We start from the raw sequence: 21,686 nt of genomic DNA, 5'->3' as shown, positions 1-21,686 counted from the left end.
TACATTAGGTATGTAAGGGAATAATACACATGTTTCATTCTTACAGACACACACACACACACACAGAGCCTGTATCAAATCCTAATAATATGGAAAAAAAGGATTGTCGTCTGTAGTTCAATCAAGGACCTAAAAAGTTTTCCTAGGGTATAATAAAACGATGCCTGAGTGGTAAGAAAAAACAACTACTGGATAAGAACCAGTAGCACCAATTAGAGGCATGCACGTGCTTGTGTCTGTACACACACAAACACACACACACACACACACGAGCCTTAGCAACATGGCCAATACCCCATTTGTGCCAATGGAGTGGAGCCATGCTGGGGGTACTAGAAGAAGGTGTCTAACACAATCAAACCGGACTGCTGAGGAATGGGGAGTGGGAGTCATGTGAATTTTCTGGTTAGCTGGAGGTCAAACAAAAACGCTTTTAGTTTCAAACCTTGTTGCTCCAACGTCCCTAAAGCACACAAGGCCACGTCCCTGCCTTGCTTAGTGCTGTGCAGCATACTGCATGTGACAGATTCCTCTATGACTGTGGAACTTGAAAGGCCTCACTGTCCCATTTCTGCACATCAGTCTTCATTTCGTAGCACAGGGGATGCTGAAGGTGTGGGCTACGTGGGTGAATGGACAATGATAGAACCTAGCAGTCGTCTTCTGTGTGCAATTTGCAGCTTTCTCCAAAAACCAGGGATAGCATACGACCCAGATAAATTAAGGGTTCTTGGGGTTCCAGATAATTTGCCTTATTGTGTAAAACTGTAACCATGGCTCAGTGACACTTTGTCAAATTCTTGTGCCTCTAGTTTAGATACTGATGATGTGATGGAGACAATAACACAGCAGCGGCTAACACTGCGTGAGGACCAGGCTCTGTGCATTCCACGCATGAACTCACTGAAGTCCCCACTACATAATATTCTTAAAATATGCGGTAAGGAATTATTCAATTTACAAATGATAAAATGAAGCTCTGAAGTGTTAAGGCCTGGCCCTGGGGAGCTGCAGCACTGAGAGCTGGGACTTGGGTCTGACCTGTGTCTGCAGTACTGAGCCTGACCAGGAGCCTGACCCACAGGCACTGATGAATTCTCTTCTGTTTCTACAAGTGCTAATGGGAAAAGGCCACGGACTCAGGGCAAGTGTGGCTTAACAAAGAAATTAAAACTGGGATATCATCTTGTTGGGAATTGTGATCTGAGGGTAAAATGGGCAGTGAAATAAGAGGAAATAGCCCTAGTTGTAAGGATATTTCTAGGGAAGGTGGTCATTCCCCCACTGGGCTGCTATGGAACTTATTCTCCCTGAAAGCCCCTTGTTGGTCTGTGTTTTAAAAAAGGGAGAGAGAGGGAGAGGGGCTGACTGTTCAGACTGGTCCAAAGTCTACACAGGTTGTAAAGGACCATGTTCTGTTCCCTCAAGCTGGGACACATGCAGGGTATGAGGCTGCTTACTAGCTAATAACCAGCGAGTGGCTAGCAAAGGCCAAGAGGTGGGGTGGAGGAGAGAGATGGGACCCAACCTAAAGCCCCCCTCCTTGAAGAGCCTCTGGCTCTAGGAGGCAAGGAAGGTAAAACATGAATGGAACGCAACGTGCTTATGCGTACGTCATCATCAAATAGTTAATATTTTAAGTTGATAGTTTGGAATATAGGGTAAAATATGGTAGAATGATAGTTCTTATTTTAAGGTCCTCCAACTATAAGTGGACAGATTTCTCAGTTTTAAAAGCACTACTGGACAACTCCTTTTATAGTCCTGTGAGGATTAAGAGAGGTGGTACTTACTGTTATTACCATTACCATGTTTCTATTGAATAAAAACTTTAGCAAATGAACAATAGTAGTATAATGGTCACTCTTAGCAGCTGCTCCCATAAGAGGTCTTGACTTTATAAGTCATGATACTAATATAAATAATTAAGAACATTAAAAAATAATATCAGTGATAACTGTTTTTACATGGAAGATAGTAATTGGCATCTCCCTCCCATTAAAAAAAAAAAAAGCAAACATTTGATTCTTTAGGTAGCAACACTAATTCATTTTTGGACTTTTCAAGATCTTTACCCTATGAAGCCTAGGTTTACTCACATTGGTCACCACAGCCAGAATTGCTATTCCTTGCATGATGGGCTGCCATGCTCCGATGTCTTGGGCTTTTTCTGGAACCATGCGTCTATACTGGGTAGTCATTTTCCATGCGTCCACTCTTATTTCCAATATATTGTTCACCAGAGCCAACAGAGGGGCCAGTGGAAAAGAGGCCACAAATAAGGTGACGAACCCAAACTGAATAACTGTCAATGGAATGGACACGCATCATGGAATGGTGGGTGGATGGAAGGACAACATATTTTCCTTTACTCTTATACAGAAAAAGGCAAACAACAAACTAAATCCCAAAGAGAAAAGACACCCATGGTAATAAAACAATGTTCAACAGTGAAAGAACCCAAACAAAAGACACATGTGAAGTCTCTGGAAAGACGACTAGTTATAGCCGGTTTCTTTTATATGTATACACTTAGTAGGAATAATATATTTAAAATCTTTAATCAACTTATTTGCTGGCAGTAAAGTTGGGACACTCTACGTATATTATTCTCTGTTGAAATAATAGAATGTTGGAAGACGATTCGTGATTTAGGGTTAAAAAAAAAGAACAGGAATACTGTGGAAGCATCTAACAAGTTAAAAAGAAATAAGAACTAGGAAATCGGGAGGGCTCTGCTTAGAGAATGTGGGGGGAGAGATGCTGGAGACAGGCACATGAGCAAGCTCCGAGTCTGCAAATGCAATGCAGTGCACACAGAGAATCTGTAATATTATTATCAATCACGGAAATGTATGTGATGAAAGTGTCCTAAAATAAGGCAAAATACACTTCTTTAGGAATTTTTATCTTGAAGTTGTTGCAGTCTATGTGGTCACAGTAAGTAAAAATTCAAGTGATGACTTACAAGTTCTTTTCTTCCTTGTCTGTAATTTATATGGCGTCACTATAGATGGGACATCAGATTTGGGGCAAGCTGTACCATAGGGGGGTAAAGGTTAGAAATGAGAAGGCCAGAGATCTAAAAAAAAAATTCAAGTAAACTAGTATAGATATGGACCGAAGGCTGTGAATAGAAGGAGGATTTACAGCCCCTTTACAGCTACAGCTCAGAAAAGGGGCAGGGACCAATCTGGCCAGGAAGGGCAAGACTAGGGAGGGGTATGTAGGTAGAAGGAACTGGTACGTGCTTCTGGTCTGAGAGGCCAGGGTATGTTTCAGAAGGAGGAGAGAGAGGGCTGGCGAGATCTGGCCGGTCCGCGGGCCAGGCAGGAGTGGCCACCTTCCGCAAAGGCAGGCAAGGAGCAGAGCTGGTGATGTCGTACGCATTGACATCAGTGCTTGGTGCTGTGCTGCTGTTTCTATGTACCACCTACCCCTATGTGAATCGTGTGCCTGCAGGGGCCACGTGTGGAGTGGGCGCAGTCAACTGTGGTACACCGGCAAGTGCGGAGCCCAATGAAAAGGACTACTCACAGCTGCCACACTGGAATGAGGGTCCAGTGTTGCCAGATCTTGTTATTTAAGAGAAGCCAGAATTTAGGACTATACTGGTAATTAGCCCAGTTAAATATCCCAAACAGTAAAGATGCCATTTATAATAACAATAAAAGGGGAGCCTGGGTGGCTCAGTCGGTTAAGCATCTGCCTTCAGCTCAGGTCATGATCTTGGGGTCCTGGGATCGAGCCCCACGTCAGGCTCTCTGTGCAACAGGAGGCCTGCTTCTCCCTCTGCCTGCCCCTTGGCCTACTTGTTCTCGCTCTCTCTCTCTGTCAAATAAATAAAATCCTTAAAAAATATATAATAGCAAGAAAAGTTCAGACTATTCAGGAATAAATTAGTGAGAAATGTTAACACTGATATGATAATGGACTTAAAAAATAAAAACAAATAATGATAAATGGATGGACGGTAGGATGTGCCATACTCTTAATTGTGTAGACTCAAGTTGGGGGACTTATCAGTTTTTTCCTCTAAAATAGAATTTTGGATTCTAATGCAAATTTAGTTAATAATCTCCAATAGACTTTTTAGAAAAAAAAGCTGAAAGGTGATGCTAAAGCTTTTCAAGTAATCTACACAAGTCAGATATTGAAGAGGGTGCTTGAACTGACAGTATGAGAGACATTCTGAAAAAGGCTGAGATGGGACCAGCTCTAAGAGATGCTAATATGTATTATTATGCGATGGCAACTAAAATAGTTTAGAACTAGTGCATTCATAGTATGAATTAAACAGAATAGATACAGATATTCATGGGATTTTACTATATTATAAAAAGTGATACTTCAAATCAGTCATTTTAAGTATTAGAGCAATTAGCTACACCACTGGAAAAACTGGTATGGAGTCCTCGCTTTTGACTCCAAAACAAATTACAGATGGATTAATTAAAAAATAATGTACCAGAAAAAACAACATGGTATAACCTGTTTTAATGGTCGAGAAGAACTTTCTAAACTTTTGAAATGAAGAACACAAAAAAGACCTATGGATTCTGCAAGGCAAAAAACAAAAACAATCCTTGCCTAAATTTTTTCATGACCTCGTATTGCTAACACTCTCTCTGCTTTCTTCTTCACTTTGCAGTCAAGTTTCTGGAAGACTACCTCAACTGACTATCTCTCCACCACTCCCTCCTTCCTCAGAGCCCGACCTCCTGCCAGGCCCTCCCTGCGCTCACTTTGCAGTGACGGCCTGTTCCCAAGCCAGCGCACATTTTCAGTCCTTATGTGCTGGATCACACGGCCAAACATATCCTTTCCCCCTTGGTTTTTGTTTTACTTAAATAATTTTAAAAAGCCAAGGTAGGGTTGTATGTGTGTGTGTGTGTGCATACACACACGTGAGTGTGCACACGATGTTTTTTAAATGCTTCCTAGCCACAGAGTGTGGCTTCTACCTTTCCGCGCTGTCCAGCAATGAAGTGCGGGCTTGGGCGCTCGCTTCCCCACCCTGCCGGCGTATTTTGCATCATGCTCCTCTCGGTCACTGTTCAAGTCCCTCCGAAGTGACATTATCACCCTCTCAGCTTCTATGTTAACACAACCCTCTGCTACATTTCTTCCAACTGTTCTGCTATTCTTCCTTCTCTTCGTGGATCTCCTGCCCCATTTCCCCTTTAAATGCCCCTTTCCCCAGGGCCTCATCAATTCTGTGCCTGGCATGCCTGAGTCACTTCCATGGCCTCCCCACTGCTCCTCCAGCTCCTGGTGGATCCAACTTTCTCATGGATGTTTCTACGGACACGTCCCACAGACCCCCTCCCTCACACTCCAAATATCCAATGCCTAACCATTTTCTTGAAACCAGCTCTTCTCCTCATATTCCACCTGCATACTCAATCTCCTGGAAATTATCTCAACAATTCTATTCTTCACCCGCTAGTCTAGTTATCTCTTTAACACTTACCATATCTGTCTCCCTGATCCCCATTCCTATGCCTACCGCCTCGGTTTAGGTGTGGGGATTACCCAATTGTGTGGGTAACCTGGTGTAGCCTCCCAAAATACCCTTTTCCTTCCAAATACCTTCCATTCTGCAGCAGAATGATCTGATCTTTTTCAGCATAAACATATGATTCTCTTGCTTACAAATATTTTGGTGGGTAAGGATAAGTTCATTAAGGGTAAGTTCTAGGGACGCCTGGGTGGCTCAGTCAGTTAAGCGTCTGCCTTCAGCTCAGGTCATGATCCCAGAGTCCTGGGATCGAGCTCCACATTGGGCTCCTTGCTCAGTGGGGAGCCTGCCTCTCCCTCTGCCTGCCCCTCCCCGTTTGTGCTCTCCCTCTCTGACAAATAAATAAATAAAAAATCTTAAAAAAAAAAAAAAATGGGGGGGATAAGTTCTAGTTCCCTGGCCAAGCATGCAAGACCCATTATGACATAGCCCCTGCTTACCTGATATTCCCACCTACGGATGCTTTGTTCTCACCATACTTTGTTTACCTGCCACTCTTTGAACTGGCCAAGCTGTTTCATGCCCTGGTACTTTTAAATGTGTCTACCTCTCTGTATGAAATGTCTATTCCCTTTACCATTACTTTAGGTAGACAACTTCCATCCATCCTTCAAAATCTAGTTCAAATATCACCTGCTCCAGGAAGTCTGATCTTCATTCACCTCCTTCACAATCCACCAGGTATTCACTACCCCTTCCTTGGCTCTGTGAGGGCAGGCACCCTACCCTGTCTTACTTATCTCGGTATCACCACCAGTCGATACAGTGTTTGGCACAGCAGGTGCTCTCTAAATGTTTAGTGGATGAATGGGTGAATGAGTAAAGAGATAGGAGGCCTGCAAAGATGAGGAAACGTCAGTGGGCAGAAACAGTAGTGATGAGGGAGTGGCGGAAGCCAGGCCTGAGTCCTGGACAGTGTAGGGGGTGCTTACATGGGGTTAGTACTGGAGAGACAGGAAAAGGGGTGGGCACGAGAAGATGCTGAAGAAGTGTTGATATTAATTATAGTAAATTAAATAGAGAAAATAATATATGAAGGTCGTTGTTTTAATAGATCCTTTTAAAAATTAGCTTGGAGATGGAAGACAGTGAGGTCAAGTTAACAACGGTAGAAGAGGCAGGGCCAGAGAAAAACAGGGTCCACTCTGTCACTTTACTGCATTTAATCTGTGACGCCTGCCCCCTGGGAAGCCATCACTAAGTTCTCAAAAGACTAGTGTCTATGCTTGCAGCGCTAGAAGTACAAAATGTCATCTTATGGCTTCCGGATTTTCGACTGACAGGCTCTTTCTCTACATCCTGTGTCTGAACTCTCAGAAGTTAGGAATGGACACCTGGGGAGGCAATTCTGGCTAACACACCAGGGTTACTTTCTTAATCTCCAAGGATGGTGGACATAAATAAATAGAAATTTCACTCAAAACTGAAACCCCAACAACCTGCCATAAAGAACTTCACCAGGATGGTGGGGGCAATGTTAACACAAACTCAACTAACAACTGTATGTGTGTTGAAACTCCAAGCTCAGGTCACTTAAACATTTATGAGTACCAGGTCCAGACAGCGGTGCTCTAGCTGAGTGCTGAAAGATGCAAAGGTCTGGTAGCCACCTTGGGGGGAATCAGTCTGGGGGTAGGTAGGGACAGGCGTGCACACAGCCAGATGCCATCAAGTGCTGTTAATGCCTAGAGAAAAGAGCAGCAGATCTGTGTGAAAAGTTGAGGGTTACTGCTGAGGCTTGGCCGGAGTCCCTCAGGGAGAGAAGACAAGGGTGTTTCAGGCCGAGGGGAGTTCTAGTCCCCTTCATCGGGCAGAGGGGAACAGAGCTGGTGGCTGGGTATAAGGTTCCAGCATCGTCTGCCAGAAGCTGGTTCCCTTCCACAGCTAGGAGGCAAAATTAAAAAGGTAGATGGTGGTGTCATTCATGAATCTGGGGAAAACCAGAAGGAGGGAGCTGTGGTGGCCAGACCATCACCAGAGGCACTCTATATTTATTTTAGAGGAATGAAAATAATTCAAAAGGCACTTGGCAATTCTGTCTCTCACGAAGTAAAAAAACAAAAAGTAGATTTCGTTCTGGTGTTGAATACAGATCAGACTGCCTACTCTCAAAAATGGATTAATTTTTCTAATTCATGAGATATTAGATAATAGGAAAACAATTTAATAATCTAAAAAAAAAAAACCTGTCTTTAACAGTTGTTATTCCAACCTTTCTTGTAGGTTAGGAAGAGGCCGAATTATTTTGTTGGCAACAATTTTAATGAGACTATGAAACTCTAAAAGTCATGCCAACTTCTCCCCAAAGCACAACTTTTTCCGATAACTTCTTCTTGTGACACTATTTATTGGACTAGTCAACTACAGAAAAATAACTCTTTTTTTCCAAGGTATGTGTTTGGTGCTAAAATAACAAATGATATTCTGCCCCAGAATGTTGTTATTAATGCTGATAATAGCTCCAATAAGAAATATTTACAGTTATGACTCATTTTGGAGTCAGAAGTAATTGCCTTGCAGTCCTTTTGAAAATAAACAGAATAAATAAATAAATATAGCTTCTACATTATGTACTGAAGCTATACCCTTAATCGAACCTGGTCACGAAACATAACATTAAAAGCAAAAATGAAATTCAAATCAAACTCCAGGCTGCAAAGTATTGTTGACTGAAGAAGCTACAAGATGAACCTTTCACTCATAGAAGGAAGCTGATGTGTTTCCATGTCTAATGTATATTTTTAAAAGCAATTATTTTATATATAGAACGTGATTTAATAAACCCATCCTCTATCTGCAGACTTGTAAACAGGAACCACAAAGGGGTATCTTTGCAAACACACAAACCCCTAGCATAAATAGCAAGACCTGTCAACCAAAAATGTTGTGCCTCCTTTTCTATTCTCCTAAGCTTAAAAAAATTGTAATTCAGTGCCATGGTTAGCTGAAAGGGCACAGATACAAAACATGTAAATAGTGAGCCTTCTATCAGATACAAGTGTGTCATGCATAATAGAAAAGACAGTGTTTCCTCTGAAAATAAAGTTTTGAGTTGTGTCCATTTAAAGGCACCCAAGAGCTCAGAATCAAGTCCAATGGAAGAGGAACAGAGCCCAAACAAATACTGCACAAATGGACAAAGGCATTCAAGAAAGAAGGGACCTGTCCTAAATCTCAATTCCAAACCAGCAACATGTTAGTTCTAAGTTCAAGCCAGTGACTAGTCATGAGGTCACTCAGGGAACCATGCAGAAGTGCTGGGCCAGAAGAAATAGATACACTGTCAAAAGCAGGTGGGAGGTGTGAAAGGGGGAACCCTGTGATCTTTCCTGCCTGGAAACAGCGTGCTCCTACAGGCTTTCGGTCCAGGCTTGATTAAATGACTCATTCAGAAGTGTATCGGCCAACAGCTGTGCCTGTGTGGACTCCAGCCCAAGCTGAATCACCTCTAATAATAGTTCTGAGTTCATTCTCAGACAGCATGGGTAGAGTGCACGGCGAGTGGTGACGACGTACTTCAGTGAATATTCCATTTCGTTGCTTAGTAATAAACCTTTAGCTCTGCACAAAAACTACGGGCAAAGATACACACAGTCACCTTATTTGAAAGCCTGATTGTGTACTTTTATCTAGTGGAGAAAAACGTGTGTTTTTTTTTTTTTTCCATTTCAATACGCCAGGTAATTATTTGGGATCCCAAACATGTTCCAATATAATTTATGTCACCTAAAACTTCATTAAGGACTTACTCATTTCAAGATACTCATAAAACAATCCCAGTTTGCCCATGAGCTGCAGGTGGTAGTCTTGTTCCCATCGTGGGCTTGTTTTTTCTGCACTGGACACTGTGCGACATCGTCCAATTAGGTTCTTGACCCAGCTGCCGAAAAGATCAAACTATACATTAGAATATTATCAGATTATTTTGCAGATATCTCAAGCTAAACACACAGTCCTCCCAAGAAATTAATTGCTTGTTTTCATGCTAAATTTCACTTTCTTTCTGCCTCCCTACCCCCAAATATTTTCAAAAACAGCACTAGATGTACCAGCTATTAAAATTGTAACTGCTACCGTTTTTTTCACCCAGCTCCTTTTCATATGGCAGTTAATTTTTAGAAATCCTTTCTCTCATTTGATTAACTTTAGTTTCCACCCGCCCCGCCCATTTGGCTGCTATTATCCAAAATGGTCTTTCCAGTATGAAATCACCAGAGAAAATAAAATACAGATATGGTATGTGAACCGGTGAGCATGCCACAGAGAAGAATGAGGCAGAACAAGGAATTGAAATTGTTCGCATTTGCGGTAGGGGGAGAGGGGCGGTGAAAGGGACGAGCTCAGGAAGAGTGACATTTGAATAAAAATATGAAGGAGGCAGAGGAAGCAGGGACTACAGAGCCCCAGAGGCGGGAGCAGCAGGGAGCCTGGTGGGGTCCTGGGCTAACAAGAAACTCCTCTGGTGGTTTTGAGCGTTGGGGAGCCTAAGAGACCACTGTGAGGATTTGGGCATTTTTTACTCTGGGGGAAGCCGGGAGCCATTGAAAGTTTCTGAGAGGAAGGGGATATATTTTCATTTTAGACGAAACAGGTCCAAGACCCTATTTTAAGCTGAATAAATGAAGGACCTGAGAAGCAAAAATGCCTCCTCAAAGTCACAGAGCAGAGTGCGGGCTGTTCCCAGCCAGCTCTGCTCTGTAGGACACCAGCCCCACGGAGTGGTCTGCTATCTCTGAGGTTATTTTCTTTCTTAAGCCCCCCAGATTAACGTATCCCCCCTCCATGGCGATTTTTCCTGAAAAGAAACTGAAGCTGGCAGTGAAACGAAGTGTGCACCTGTAGCCTAAAGAACCGCTGTCCCCGCGAGCAACAGCTGGCGTGCAGTTTCCTTGCGGAGCTCACCTTAGAAGCACAGCAGCAAAACTTCAAATACAAACATCTGGGCTGAGCTTTGGATGATTCAACAACACGCTCAGACAGATCTTCCAATTCGGGTAATGAGAAGCCTTCACCCCACTGTAAAGACAACTCTGGATGCCGCACACGCACCCCCGCACGGAGAGATGAATTACTAACAGCCTGTCGCGTGCTAGGTGTCCCAGGGCGACTGGTTTCTTTACCCACCACTCCCCCAGGTTCACGAGGAGGAACCCACTCCACAACAGAACATGCCCCAGGCTTCACCATCTTCCCCACTTCTTTCTTTTCTGTGACATTAGGAACACAGCAGGACGCTGTGGAAAGTAGAGGGGACACGGGCTCAGACACCCCTGAATCCGAATCCACACTTCATTGCTTAACTATCCGACTTCGGTCAAATTCAGATAAGCTAGGGTGATAAAACCTGTAGTGCCCAAGGTTTCTGTCAGGATTAAACGATTCCGAACAGATCAAGTACTTAGCACATTTCCTAACACATCAAAACCCCCTTCCCAGGATTTTCTCCTGACCCACAGAGGCTGACTGGCTGAGGCCGATGGTAAACGCAGCCTCAGTGACTTGGAATCTTGGCTTGGGGACACAATGCTGTCTGGATCAGTGGATCTCACGTCAGCACCTAGAATGACCTGGATGCAGCTAGTGCTACTTCCTGTCCCCAACCCAAAGCTCTGTAATCAGTCAAGTCTCAGGCGAGGCTGGGAACATGACAGGGGCCTTGCGACACAGGTGGCATCATCCATCACCCTTCCTGACACCCAAACTCGAGATTCCTCGTTTCTATTGTCTTATTTCGGTGGGGTTTTTTGCTCTACTTCAGACTTCCAGCCTCAGCCTCTTGACGGAATCCTCGCCATGCCCCAGAGAAGCATTCTTCTACTCTCGGGGCTCCAAATCCATTACAATTTGGACTGAGGACGAAACTTCTGTCCTGGCAACCAATTGCATGACCAGCTTCTCTAGCGTTCCCCACTTATACTGTACTGCCTTCCCTCACCTGTAACAGGTCATATTAGAAGTCTTTCTGGGGTGCCTGGGGGGCTCAGTCATTGGGCGTCTGCCTTCGGCTCGGGTCATGATCTCAGGGTGCTGGGATTAAGCCCCGCATTGGACTCCCTGCTCAGTGGGGAGCCTGCTTCTCCCTCTCCGCCTGCTCCCCCTACTTGTGTTTTTTTTCTGTCAAATAAATAAAATCTTAAAAAAAATATATAGATAGATAGATAGATAGATAGATAGATATTTAAAAAAGAAGTCTTTCTGACTAGCTTTCTTTTCTGAGCTACAGACTCTGAACCTCTTGTTCAGTCTTCCTGAGTTGAACCACTTATCTGCAGTAGGAAATCTTGGGCTGTCATCCATCCATCACTGTCCTTGGTCTTTTAGGTTTTCTAGTGGGTTATGAATCTAGTGCAGAGATATCAGTCTTGACTGCACATGAGAATCACCTAGAGAACTTTTTAAAAATACTGATACCAGACACGTCTTCCCCTGGCCACAGTTGGAAGCTTCCTCCCTCTAGCAGGGGTTACAAAATAGTTTTCTTAGGAATTTACCATGCATACTAGCAATAACAGAACAGCACTGTAAAAAGTTACCCTTCCCTAAGTCCTTATTACATGTAAAGCATGGTGTAAAGCACTTGACACCTCATTTTCTCTTTGTTCCTTCATTATCATATGCAACCCACATGCTACAGATAATTGCCATTTCTACTTAAGGATATCCCACAGTATTCCCACTTGCTAATTCTGAATACATGCATCCTTCACTATCTGAATCTACTTTACTGTTCCTGAAAGTAAAGGGTCAGTGTGGATAGTGAGGGATAGCTCTATTTAGGGTTCTCTTATTGTACGTCTTTGGTACAAATCAGATCTTGAGAAGGGATATTTTCTCTTATAATAGTTTACTTTCTTTATTTTAAGGAGTGCATACCCATTGTGAAAACTACAGAAAACATATCACGGATGAACATTACAGCCATCCGTTATCTAAACACCAAAGAACAACGCTATTGGTATTCTCGATATTTAACTACAATTATTTTCCCTAACATTTTATCATAAAAATTTCTCCAGAGTTAGTGGCTTAATACAGCAATTGTATTAGCCTTTTGTCAAGCACAGAATAAAATTCCTGGGTTTGCCTCAAATACCAAAATACTAAGTGAGGCTGGGATGGCCAGACGGCTCTGAGCTTCTTCTCTGGGTCCAACGAACAACTGTGTTACTTTGCTGCTGTTACGTATTTGAAGGCTATGGGTCACTCGTTCACTCGACTGGTGCTGGCGAGTGCCTGCTAACTCCTAGGTACTGACTTAGGTGCCAGTGGGACCCCCAAGGGAACCGGGGTCACAGCTCCAGAGAGCCTTCTTCATATGCTCCAGGAATCCTCACCAAGGACCTCAAGTGGTGTGGGGGTGGAAGAAGGCAAGTTTATGGGGACATTCATTTCACTATGTAACTTTTGACATATTTAAATGGTGTGAAAACAGCTACTGACTTACTCGGCTTTTCTCTCCCCTCCTGTATATTTTTGGGGTGGGGGTAGTTTTGGGCAGCAAGAGTAACTGCTGTATCTTTCACTTTGTGTGGGAACAGTAAGAGGGAAAGTGGCACCTATCCACAATGAAGAGTGAGGAGAAGAGCCCGAGTCACTCTCTCAAGGGGCTAAAATTTAGCATTCCCGATTTTCGGACAAGAAGATAATTCAAAACGTACTGCCCTTAAGTATTTTAGGCCAGGAGTAGAAATATCCGAACAAAAAGCTTAGCTCACTAAGATCTGCAACAATGGCCTCACTTGAAGTGCAGGTATAAACAGACCATAGACACTATGCACATCCTTTATTTTTAAGTATTTCATGTGAACAAGTTTCATTTCACACGAATTTCTCAGTACCAGTTTAGGAGACATACGTTACCCGTCCTTCCCAACAGCCACTATTTTTTAGAATCAGAAAATAGCTCACTGACAACCAATTAGTCATCAAAATTCAGTTTAAATAACTAGCCTACTTCCTTCAGAAAACTGCTTTTTACTAATCCGAGTTAAGCCTTTCCTTTATTTGAGGTATTTATTTTCATACAGAAACCCAATATTTGTGCATGACCTGTTATACATTTGGAAAAACTGAATACGAACTCAGTGAAGATAAGGGTTGTTTGCTGCCTAGTAAGGCCCCAAAATGTTAATTTTACAGCTAAGACCAGAATCCATTTTTTACGAGGTGGGGGAGAGGTGAGGAGAGAGCTGAGGGGAAAGAGGAGTGTCTTAGAGACACTTAGAGATAGACCCTGATGGTTTACATTGAAAGTGGAGGATGAAGCCTGGTGAAGAAACATGGAAGGACACATTGAAACGCAGAGGTTTCTGCTCTACAAAGACAGGAAAAAAAAAAAAAAAGAGGTTGAATGCTCCACAAAGAATGAACAGGAACTTGGTAATAGGGAAGAGAGAGGAGAAGTTAGGGGAGGGAGGAGAAAGAGAGAGAGGGAGGTACTATGTCGTGGGGGGAAGACAGGCAGCAGAGCCGGGAACCTACAAAGAAGGGTGATAGGGGGAAAAATCCAGTTAAATAGTGGGAAGAAAGACTTTTATAAGATGGGGATTTTTTATTTCAAAATTAAAGTTGTTTGGATTTCTGGCTCCATGTCCCAAATGTCAGTAAAAGCTGCTTGTGTGAGTGGTTTTGGAGGACACTGAGGAGAGGGGCCACAACTGGCATTTGGGTTGGCATAAGCAGAAGGTATAGATGTGGGAGGTAAGACAGAAGAGACATCAAAAGTTTTATGAGAACAGGAACTCAGAGCCAGAAATTATCTTGAAAAGGTATGTGGGGTAGTCAGAAAAATGGTCCCCCAACAGATGTCCACGTCCCACTCCCCAGAACATACGAATATGTTAAGTTACACGGTAAGGGGGAATGAAGGTTGCAAATCAGCTGACATTAAGATAGATTTTCCTGGATCATCCAGGTGGGCCTAAATATAATCACCAGAGTCAATCAAAGTGGAAGAGAGAGGGAGGGAGGGAGGGAGGGAGGGAGGGAGGGAGGGAGCGAGCTGAGGGGACGTGACTACAGAAGAGTCAGACGCACAGCCACACCACTGGCTTTGAGATGAGAATAGAAGCCATAAGCCAAGAAATGTGGACAACTCCTAGCAGCTAGAAAAGGCAAAGAAACAGATTCATCCTAGAGGCTTCTGAAAGGAACATGGCGCCTGCCAACACCTTAACTGTAGCCCACTGAAATATGTGTCACACTTGTGACTTCTGGAACTATAAGATCTTAAATCTCTGTTGTTTTGTGTGTTTTTTTCATTGTCTTCCCATTACCGTTAGGTTGGTGGTAATCTGTTCAGCAGCAATAAAAAAGAATTATAATAAGCATGCTGAAAGTGTGCAGAAATTGAGATAGCACTGGACTGTTCACTTTGATACAGGATAGGGCTTAAATGAAGATTTAAAAGGACAGTGTGACCTTGGCTAACATCTGTTGCCCTCATTTTTTAGGGAAAGAACAGCAAGTCAAAACATTTGTGGTTATTATTTTAGATGATTATCTCTTAAAACATTACGTAATCTTGTGCCTTAGGACTGCAAGAGAACTTCTCTTGTTGAAATCACATGGATTTGGAGTCCTGGGATCTTGAATTTGAATCTCATGGTAGCCTCTTATGGATAATGGGAATATGGGTAAATCATTTAACTGCTTTAAGCCACAGAATCTTCATTTGCATAAAAATGCGAGATAAAAATAAGGATTGTCTGAAAGATTAAATGAGAAAGATCTATCAAGCACTTAGTACAGTGACTGGCACATACTAGGAACTCAACAAATTACTACTGTTGATTTTTAAAGCATACTATAAGGGAGGAGGAAGTTGTGACAAGTTGGGGAAATACTCAGTTCACAGCCCCAACAAAGGTCATCTCTCCAAGAACTAGGATCAGTCTGCTACCAACAATGGGCTAATAGGCATAAACTGTAGCAGATGGGATTCAAGTTAAATAGGTTTTTTTTCTTTGCAACATAATTATTAAACACTGGATTCATTTACACTGTTGGGTGGACCATCTTGTCTGGAGACCTTTAATAGAGTTTACTCCGTTGTAGAGGTGGGCATGCACCTGCGGGAACACACAGGCAAATGCTTTGGATGGGTAGGCTGTTCTCCCCCCAGTCACAGCCCCAAGATTACACAACTTCATACTCACGGAAGTAACACCTCTTGTATGTTATTCCAGATTGCTTTGCCTCCCATGATTATTGTCAGCTGTGTCGTCAGTTCGAGGAGACAGCCACCTGGGTCACACTGGAATATTACAAAGAAAATCCCATTTAAATTCTAGATGGGTCTAACATGAAATTGAGTCATTATTTTTTGCTGATATTTACTCCGGGGAGGCTAAGAGAATCTCAAGAATATACAGTGAAGAAACTCTTCATTGGGCACCCGGGAGAAAACACGAAGCAGCTTAAATTGTCAAGAGAACCCAATTCTAAGTTCGTACCTCTTCATTTCTGTACTTTCCCAGCCAATAGACTGGGTCTCCCGGATAGCCTACAAATTTGCCCTTAAAGAATGCGATGTAGAAGCACGAAGAATAGTAGTTGACAAACTGGAATAAGAACATCTTCATGGTCAGGCTGTTCTCATAATCAGTCTGGGTCCTCGGGAGTTCTGGAGTTAAATAAAGGTAAGATTTTAAAATTGTGAACAGCTTTGAGACCCTCATCAAAGACACTGATACATGAGTTAACATGTTTTTAAAAAAAAAATACAATTCACACTGTTTCTGTTTAAGCTGTTTTGAATTCCTTAATATAGCTACTGTGATAATTCCAAATTTACACGTCGTTATGAGTCCCCCCTCCCCCTTCCGCCAAGAATACAATATCCCCCACAGAACAAATAGTCAAGGATTCCTTAAAATTTATGAGCCCAGTGTTACCGAATGGACAAGGCTGTCCTCTCTCAGGTCTGAGTGGACAAAAAAATTATTTTTGAACAGACTGCTAAATGATACTCTCTTGTCTTCCTGAACTGCGATAAGGTAGGGCTGTTGTAACAAAACAAGGGGGAACTTGTTACAAGCATTTGGAGAAGACAAAACAGGTCATCCTTCTAGTTTAGAAATTTAAAGCAGTCTGATCATTTTCAGAAGATGACCGCTGAGCAGACCGTTTGGAGAATGACCCAGGCATATGCAGCATGTGGGGAGCGCTTAGCTCTGACCACTAACCAGCTGCCCAGGATACAAGCCAGAGAGAGAGAGAGACATTTATTACAAAAGCCGGAGTTGATGAGAACAGAACGGTATTAATATGAACAGCATGGGGGGAAGCCATGCAACAGTGTGATTACTTGTCCTCTCGGCAAAAGAGGAGCATATTTGCCACTGGAACCATGACCCTATTCCACTTATTTGCAATAAAGAGACTATTTACTTTCAACAATAGGGTACGTGATCTAACGTAATTGAAAATATTATTCAGCACTGATCTGTTTACACAGAGCTTGGACATTATAATGATTGTCTTTGCTTTGTCCCCTTTGTGAATGCAAAGCTGTAGCTAATTCATTTCCCACACAGGTTAGAAAAAATATGTTTACACTTGAAATTTTCTAAAAGTTGTAACATGCTGAAATTGAAATGCCTAAGAGAGACAGACTCTATTTTTCACTGGGCTCTAAAAATGTCTTACAAATGACCTAAGCTATAATAGGACGTTACCAAAATTAGTAATCATGATGGCAACTTTTTCATATATGATGTTGAGAATCATGATGATGACAAAGCTGATGAGGGAAGCTGTGATAGACGTGGCTGTCTGCGGAGTCAGGTACTTCTGGATTGAGACTGTCCCATTCAAGGTCTCGGGAAGTTTGGTAGAAAATACAATGAACACTGACAGCCTGTAGACAATGATCCCAATAACGGAGGCAATGATCAATAGGATCTGGAAGCAAAATGAACACAGCAACATGAGATTCACTAGAAGTTTTACACTTAAAAATGAACCCCCTGTGTGAACGGACAAGGTGCATGTGGGAAGTGATGGGGCTCTCACACAACGACCACGAGAGAGGTGGAAATCAAGCATGTTAAATTTCAAAAAAAAAAAAAAAAAGGGACAGGAATGATGAAGGTCAAAAGAGAGTGTATTCACCGAGGGAAAATGTGAGCAATGGGAGAAACTGCACAGGGAGGGAGCGGCACATGGGAAGTCCGTACTTTCTATGCAGTTTGTCTCCAAACACCAACCGGCTCTAAAAAAGAAGATTAAAAAAAAAAAAAAATCTTCAGATGAGGAGAAGTGGAAGAGCAGAACCAGCGGACACCTCTCTCTCACAATCACGGCGTTCTTTACGGTATTCATTAACGTTTTTGCTCAGTTATAGTCCATTAAGGGGATATGTTTCCTTCCAACAGAGAACCTAGCACTGGTTCAAGGGTCAGTAGGTGCTAGCTTCTGTCTTAGTCACCTGCCACGAGGTGAGATTCTGAACAGGACCAGGGAGGCTGCAGACGTGCCTGGAGGGAATTTGGAAAGGATAGCAGGTCTCAGCTGATGAAAGTTTCACACACTTTTCACCCTTAAGATCTAAGATCTGAAGTTGGCAGTTATTCATACCTGCATTTGCACAAGATGCATTTCACTCATCTGCCGTATTTTTGACTGCACAGACGCCGTGTCCGTGGGGGCGCACCTGAAGCCCAATTTGTACGTGGGCGGTAGGGTGTCATTTCCTCACTAGGCAGGTTTTCTCTGGCCCCTGAATAATGCACACTGAAGGTCCCCCTTTTAAATTGTTTTCCCTACATCTACTTTCTTGGACTTACTCCAAAGCATGCATTCGATGTGTCTGACTGCTCGCGATGACTGTTACCAGGGAGAAAAGCTACAAAGAATGTGCATTTCAGGGCCAAGCAAAGCATGTCATGTTATTTGCAGCAACAGAGGGAGGCGGGTTTTCACCTGTGGAGAGCAGTAACCAGAGGGGTTACAGGTGGGCTCCTGGAGCCAGGTTCCTGCATTTGAATCCCAGCTCTGCTCACACTGTGGCACCTTGTGCAAATTACTTAACCTTTGGGGCTTCAATTTCTTTGCCCCTATAGTGAGGGATCCTAATGGGAACTAACTTACAGGATTGTTGTGAGGATTTAATGAGTTACTCCAGATAAAAACACTTAGAACATTAAGGCCCACACACAGGAAAAGTATCATATAAATGGTAGCTGTGAATATGGCGACTGAAGTGTTAACAAGATGTTTTTCTTACTTTTAAAGCCATCAGGTTGTAGAGAAGGCATGATATTTCCTCTTCTAATCTCTCTCATTATCTCCTTCCCTTCACAGTTAGGCCTTAATACTTGTGAAAGGAATGACATGTTTGTGTGTGTGAGTACATGTGAAAATTAGCCAAGGCCGAGAAAAACGTATTAGCGAAGGTGTACCCAGCCTTCCTCTCTGTGCATAATATAGGCCATTTAAATTGCATATATTTTTTTAAAAATCTCCATAATAATTTTTTAATTATAATAGTTGAGATTCTTTAAATGCTTACTCTTCACCTCAGCACACATAGTATTTTTTTTTTTAAAGATTTTATTTATTTATTCAACAGAGAGAGAGACAGCCAGCGAGAGAGGGAACACAAGCAGGGGGAGTGGGAGAGGAAGAAGCAGGCTCATAGCAGAAGAGCCTGATGTGGGGCTCGATCCCATAACGCCGGGATCACGCCCTGAGCCGAAGGCAGACGCTTAACCGCTGTGCCACCCAGGCGCCCCTTCACACATAGTATTTTTAAAATCCTCAACAACAGTCCTGTGAGATAGGTAGTATGGTATCCTTAACAGTGGAAAAAACCCCCACAGAGAATAAGACTTTGACCCAAATTAAGCAACTAGTAACTGAAAGAACTGAGATATTCGGAGACTCCAGAGTCTAGCATCTACATGGCACTGCCTCCTACATGGGTTAGGAAATGAATTCTAACTCATTTCAGAGCTTTTACAAACTTGATATGCTTCCATACTTCTTTAGGGCACTTGATAGTTCAATATTTCTTCACAGGAGGATTTTCATTCTCAAGCTCCTTATGAACCTTTTCTGATTATAACTTTATGATTACAGAACATTTGAAATTACTCCATGGTGGACACTGGTTGCTTTTGCTGCCTTGGATCTGTTCCCAGTCTTAGAAGCAGACCCGGATTTTGCTTTGGGGGAATAACCTCTCCTTAATTTTCAGTCCTATGGTTTGGGCTGGATTGTCCCCTTGCTCCCTCGGCTTTACAGGTATATCCTGACTGGTTTGAGACAAATAGGTATCTCATCCTGTTGGCCTCAGCAACTGGTTCAAGGACTGACAAATAACTAAGTAAGAGCCAGTGGGATGTGAGAAGAGATCCACTAGTGTCTATGGGAAAGAGAAGCTTGCTCTGTCAGACGAAGCTGCTAACAGAAACCTCTGTTGGCTTGCATGTGATGTGAGATCTGGAATCCTGCAGCCATTTTGAGACCATAAGGTAGTGCCTACAATCACCAAGTGGGGAAACCACTGGACACAGAATGAAGGCAGAACAAAATATACACCCCATGATCTCATCTGGGCTGCAGTTATCTATCCTTCATGGAAGGCATACCTCAGACCTTGGATTTTTAGTTACGGGAACCAATAAATGCCACCCACCCTAATTTGTTGTTGTTGTTTAAACCAGCTGGAGACTGATTTTCCATCACCTATAATTGAATGGTTCCTATCAAAATAAATAAAAAATAAAATAAATGGATGTACTATTTATATGTAGGCATAATTCCTTCAGAATATTAAAGATTCAAATGCATATTAAAGATCATTTTATATATTTTATCCTTTCCTTAAGCCTACCATAACCATAACATTTTTACATGTCATAAAATATTTTCATGGACATACTTTCTCATGGCTATTCCATATTCTACTGTATGAAGGATTAGAAGTAGGATATTTTGGCTGAGATGTTTTTATATATAATAATGTATACAAATAAATAACATAAATAAGTGTATATATTTGTAATAAATAAATATGTGACTAAATCTTTACTGATTTTTCTTACCATTTTGAAATATTTCCTTATTAAAGGTTTTTAAAAGCTGAATTAGATTAATGCACATGAATATTTTTGACTTGTGATACTTACTACCAAACTGCTTTCTAAGAAGGCCAGGGCAGCTTGAAGTTCTCAGAGCCTAGGTATGAGAGTAGCTGATCACTGCACTTTATCTTCACAAACACTGAGCCTTCTCACCTGAGAGGTGAAACACTGTATCTCATTTAAATGCTCACTGATTTTAAGATGGCGGAGGAGTAGGGGACCCCTTTTTCAGCCGGTCCCCTGAGTCGAGTTGGATAGGTACCAGACCAGCCTGAACATCCACGGAATCAGCCTGAGACGCAGGAAGATACATCTGGATCTCTACAAATGAACATCTCCAGCGCTGAGTATTGAGGTACGAAGCGGGGAGCCATGAAACCTCGCACAGATATAGGAAGATAAACGGAAGGGGGAGGGAGCCCCCGTGTTCGGGTGCCGGGAAGCGGTAGCCACCTGCACGGGGGAGCGGGCGGACTCGCGGACGGCACCCGCGAGAGAGCAGACTGAGACCGTGAGCCGGGGAACGTGTGACCAGACTGTAAACCGGAGCTCCGGTGAGCTCACTGGAACCAGACTGAGACTGGGAGCTCCGGAGTGCACGGGGGCGGCTTGCAGTGTTAGAAACAAAGGACAGAGACACGCCGGCCCTGGAAGTGACGGCTGGGACGCCGAGTGTGGGGCGCACATCCCGGGATGCTGCAGGGTTGAGCAGCACCAACAGTAACGGAGTTAAAGTGGCCAGAACATCAGTGGAGAACGGTCCGCGATCCCTCTGTTCTGAGACAGAGGCTGAGATTCGGCCACTGCTGCTCTGACTCTCAGAAGAGGCACAGCAAACCGCCAGGGAAAGCCGCCAGAGAACAAAAGCCTGGAAAAACCGGCTCACAGTGTGCCCACCTCCATCCCCCCTCGCAGGGGACACGGAGACTCTACCCAAACAGGGTTGCCTGAGTATCGGCGTGGCAGGCCCCTCCCCCAAAAGGCAGGCTGAAAACTCAAGAAGCCCACATCCCTAAGACCCCTATAAAACAAAGGCACACGGCCTGGGTCCCGGTCAATAATTTGGGCTCTGGACA

General features: G+C 43.1%; 1 protein-coding gene and 1 long non-coding RNA gene across 6 annotated transcripts in view; one reads left to right on the top strand and one right to left on the bottom strand.

Annotated features, from left to right (window-relative positions):
- The window catches only part of LOC113257710 (uncharacterized), a 319,690-nt gene extending 313,304 nt beyond the window's left edge, over positions 1–6,386 (top strand). Inside the window, exons 11-12 of one of the 2 annotated variants that reach the window (XR_008955934.1) lie at positions 813–940; positions 6,110–6,386. This is a non-coding gene — a long non-coding RNA (uncharacterized LOC113257710). Of the gene's footprint in view, positions 1–812; positions 1,923–6,109 lie in introns of those variants that run through there. The other variant, XR_008955933.1, reaches the window with a different exon arrangement.
- The window catches only part of ANO6 (anoctamin 6), a 186,222-nt gene that overhangs the window by 11,664 nt on the left and 152,872 nt on the right, over positions 1–21,686 (bottom strand). For all 4 annotated transcript variants that reach the window (XM_026502052.4, XM_026502051.4, XM_026502053.4 and 1 more), the window contains 5 exons: positions 17,200–17,425; positions 15,976–16,145; positions 15,679–15,776; positions 9,271–9,401; positions 2,100–2,305 (listed from right to left, as the gene is read on the bottom strand). In XM_026502052.4, coding sequence (XP_026357837.2) covers positions 2,100–2,305; positions 9,271–9,401; positions 15,679–15,776; positions 15,976–16,145; positions 17,200–17,425 — 831 coding nt within the window. The remainder of the gene's footprint in view (positions 1–2,099; positions 2,306–9,270; positions 9,402–15,678; positions 15,777–15,975; positions 16,146–17,199; positions 17,426–21,686) is intronic.

Source organism: Ursus arctos, unplaced genomic scaffold (assembly GCF_023065955.2).
Source record: "Ursus arctos isolate Adak ecotype North America unplaced genomic scaffold, UrsArc2.0 scaffold_26, whole genome shotgun sequence".
Lineage (NCBI taxonomy): Eukaryota > Metazoa > Chordata > Mammalia > Carnivora > Ursidae > Ursus > Ursus arctos.
The sequence above is the reverse complement of the archived record's forward strand: the minus strand, read 5'-3'. Positions and strand labels throughout refer to the sequence as shown.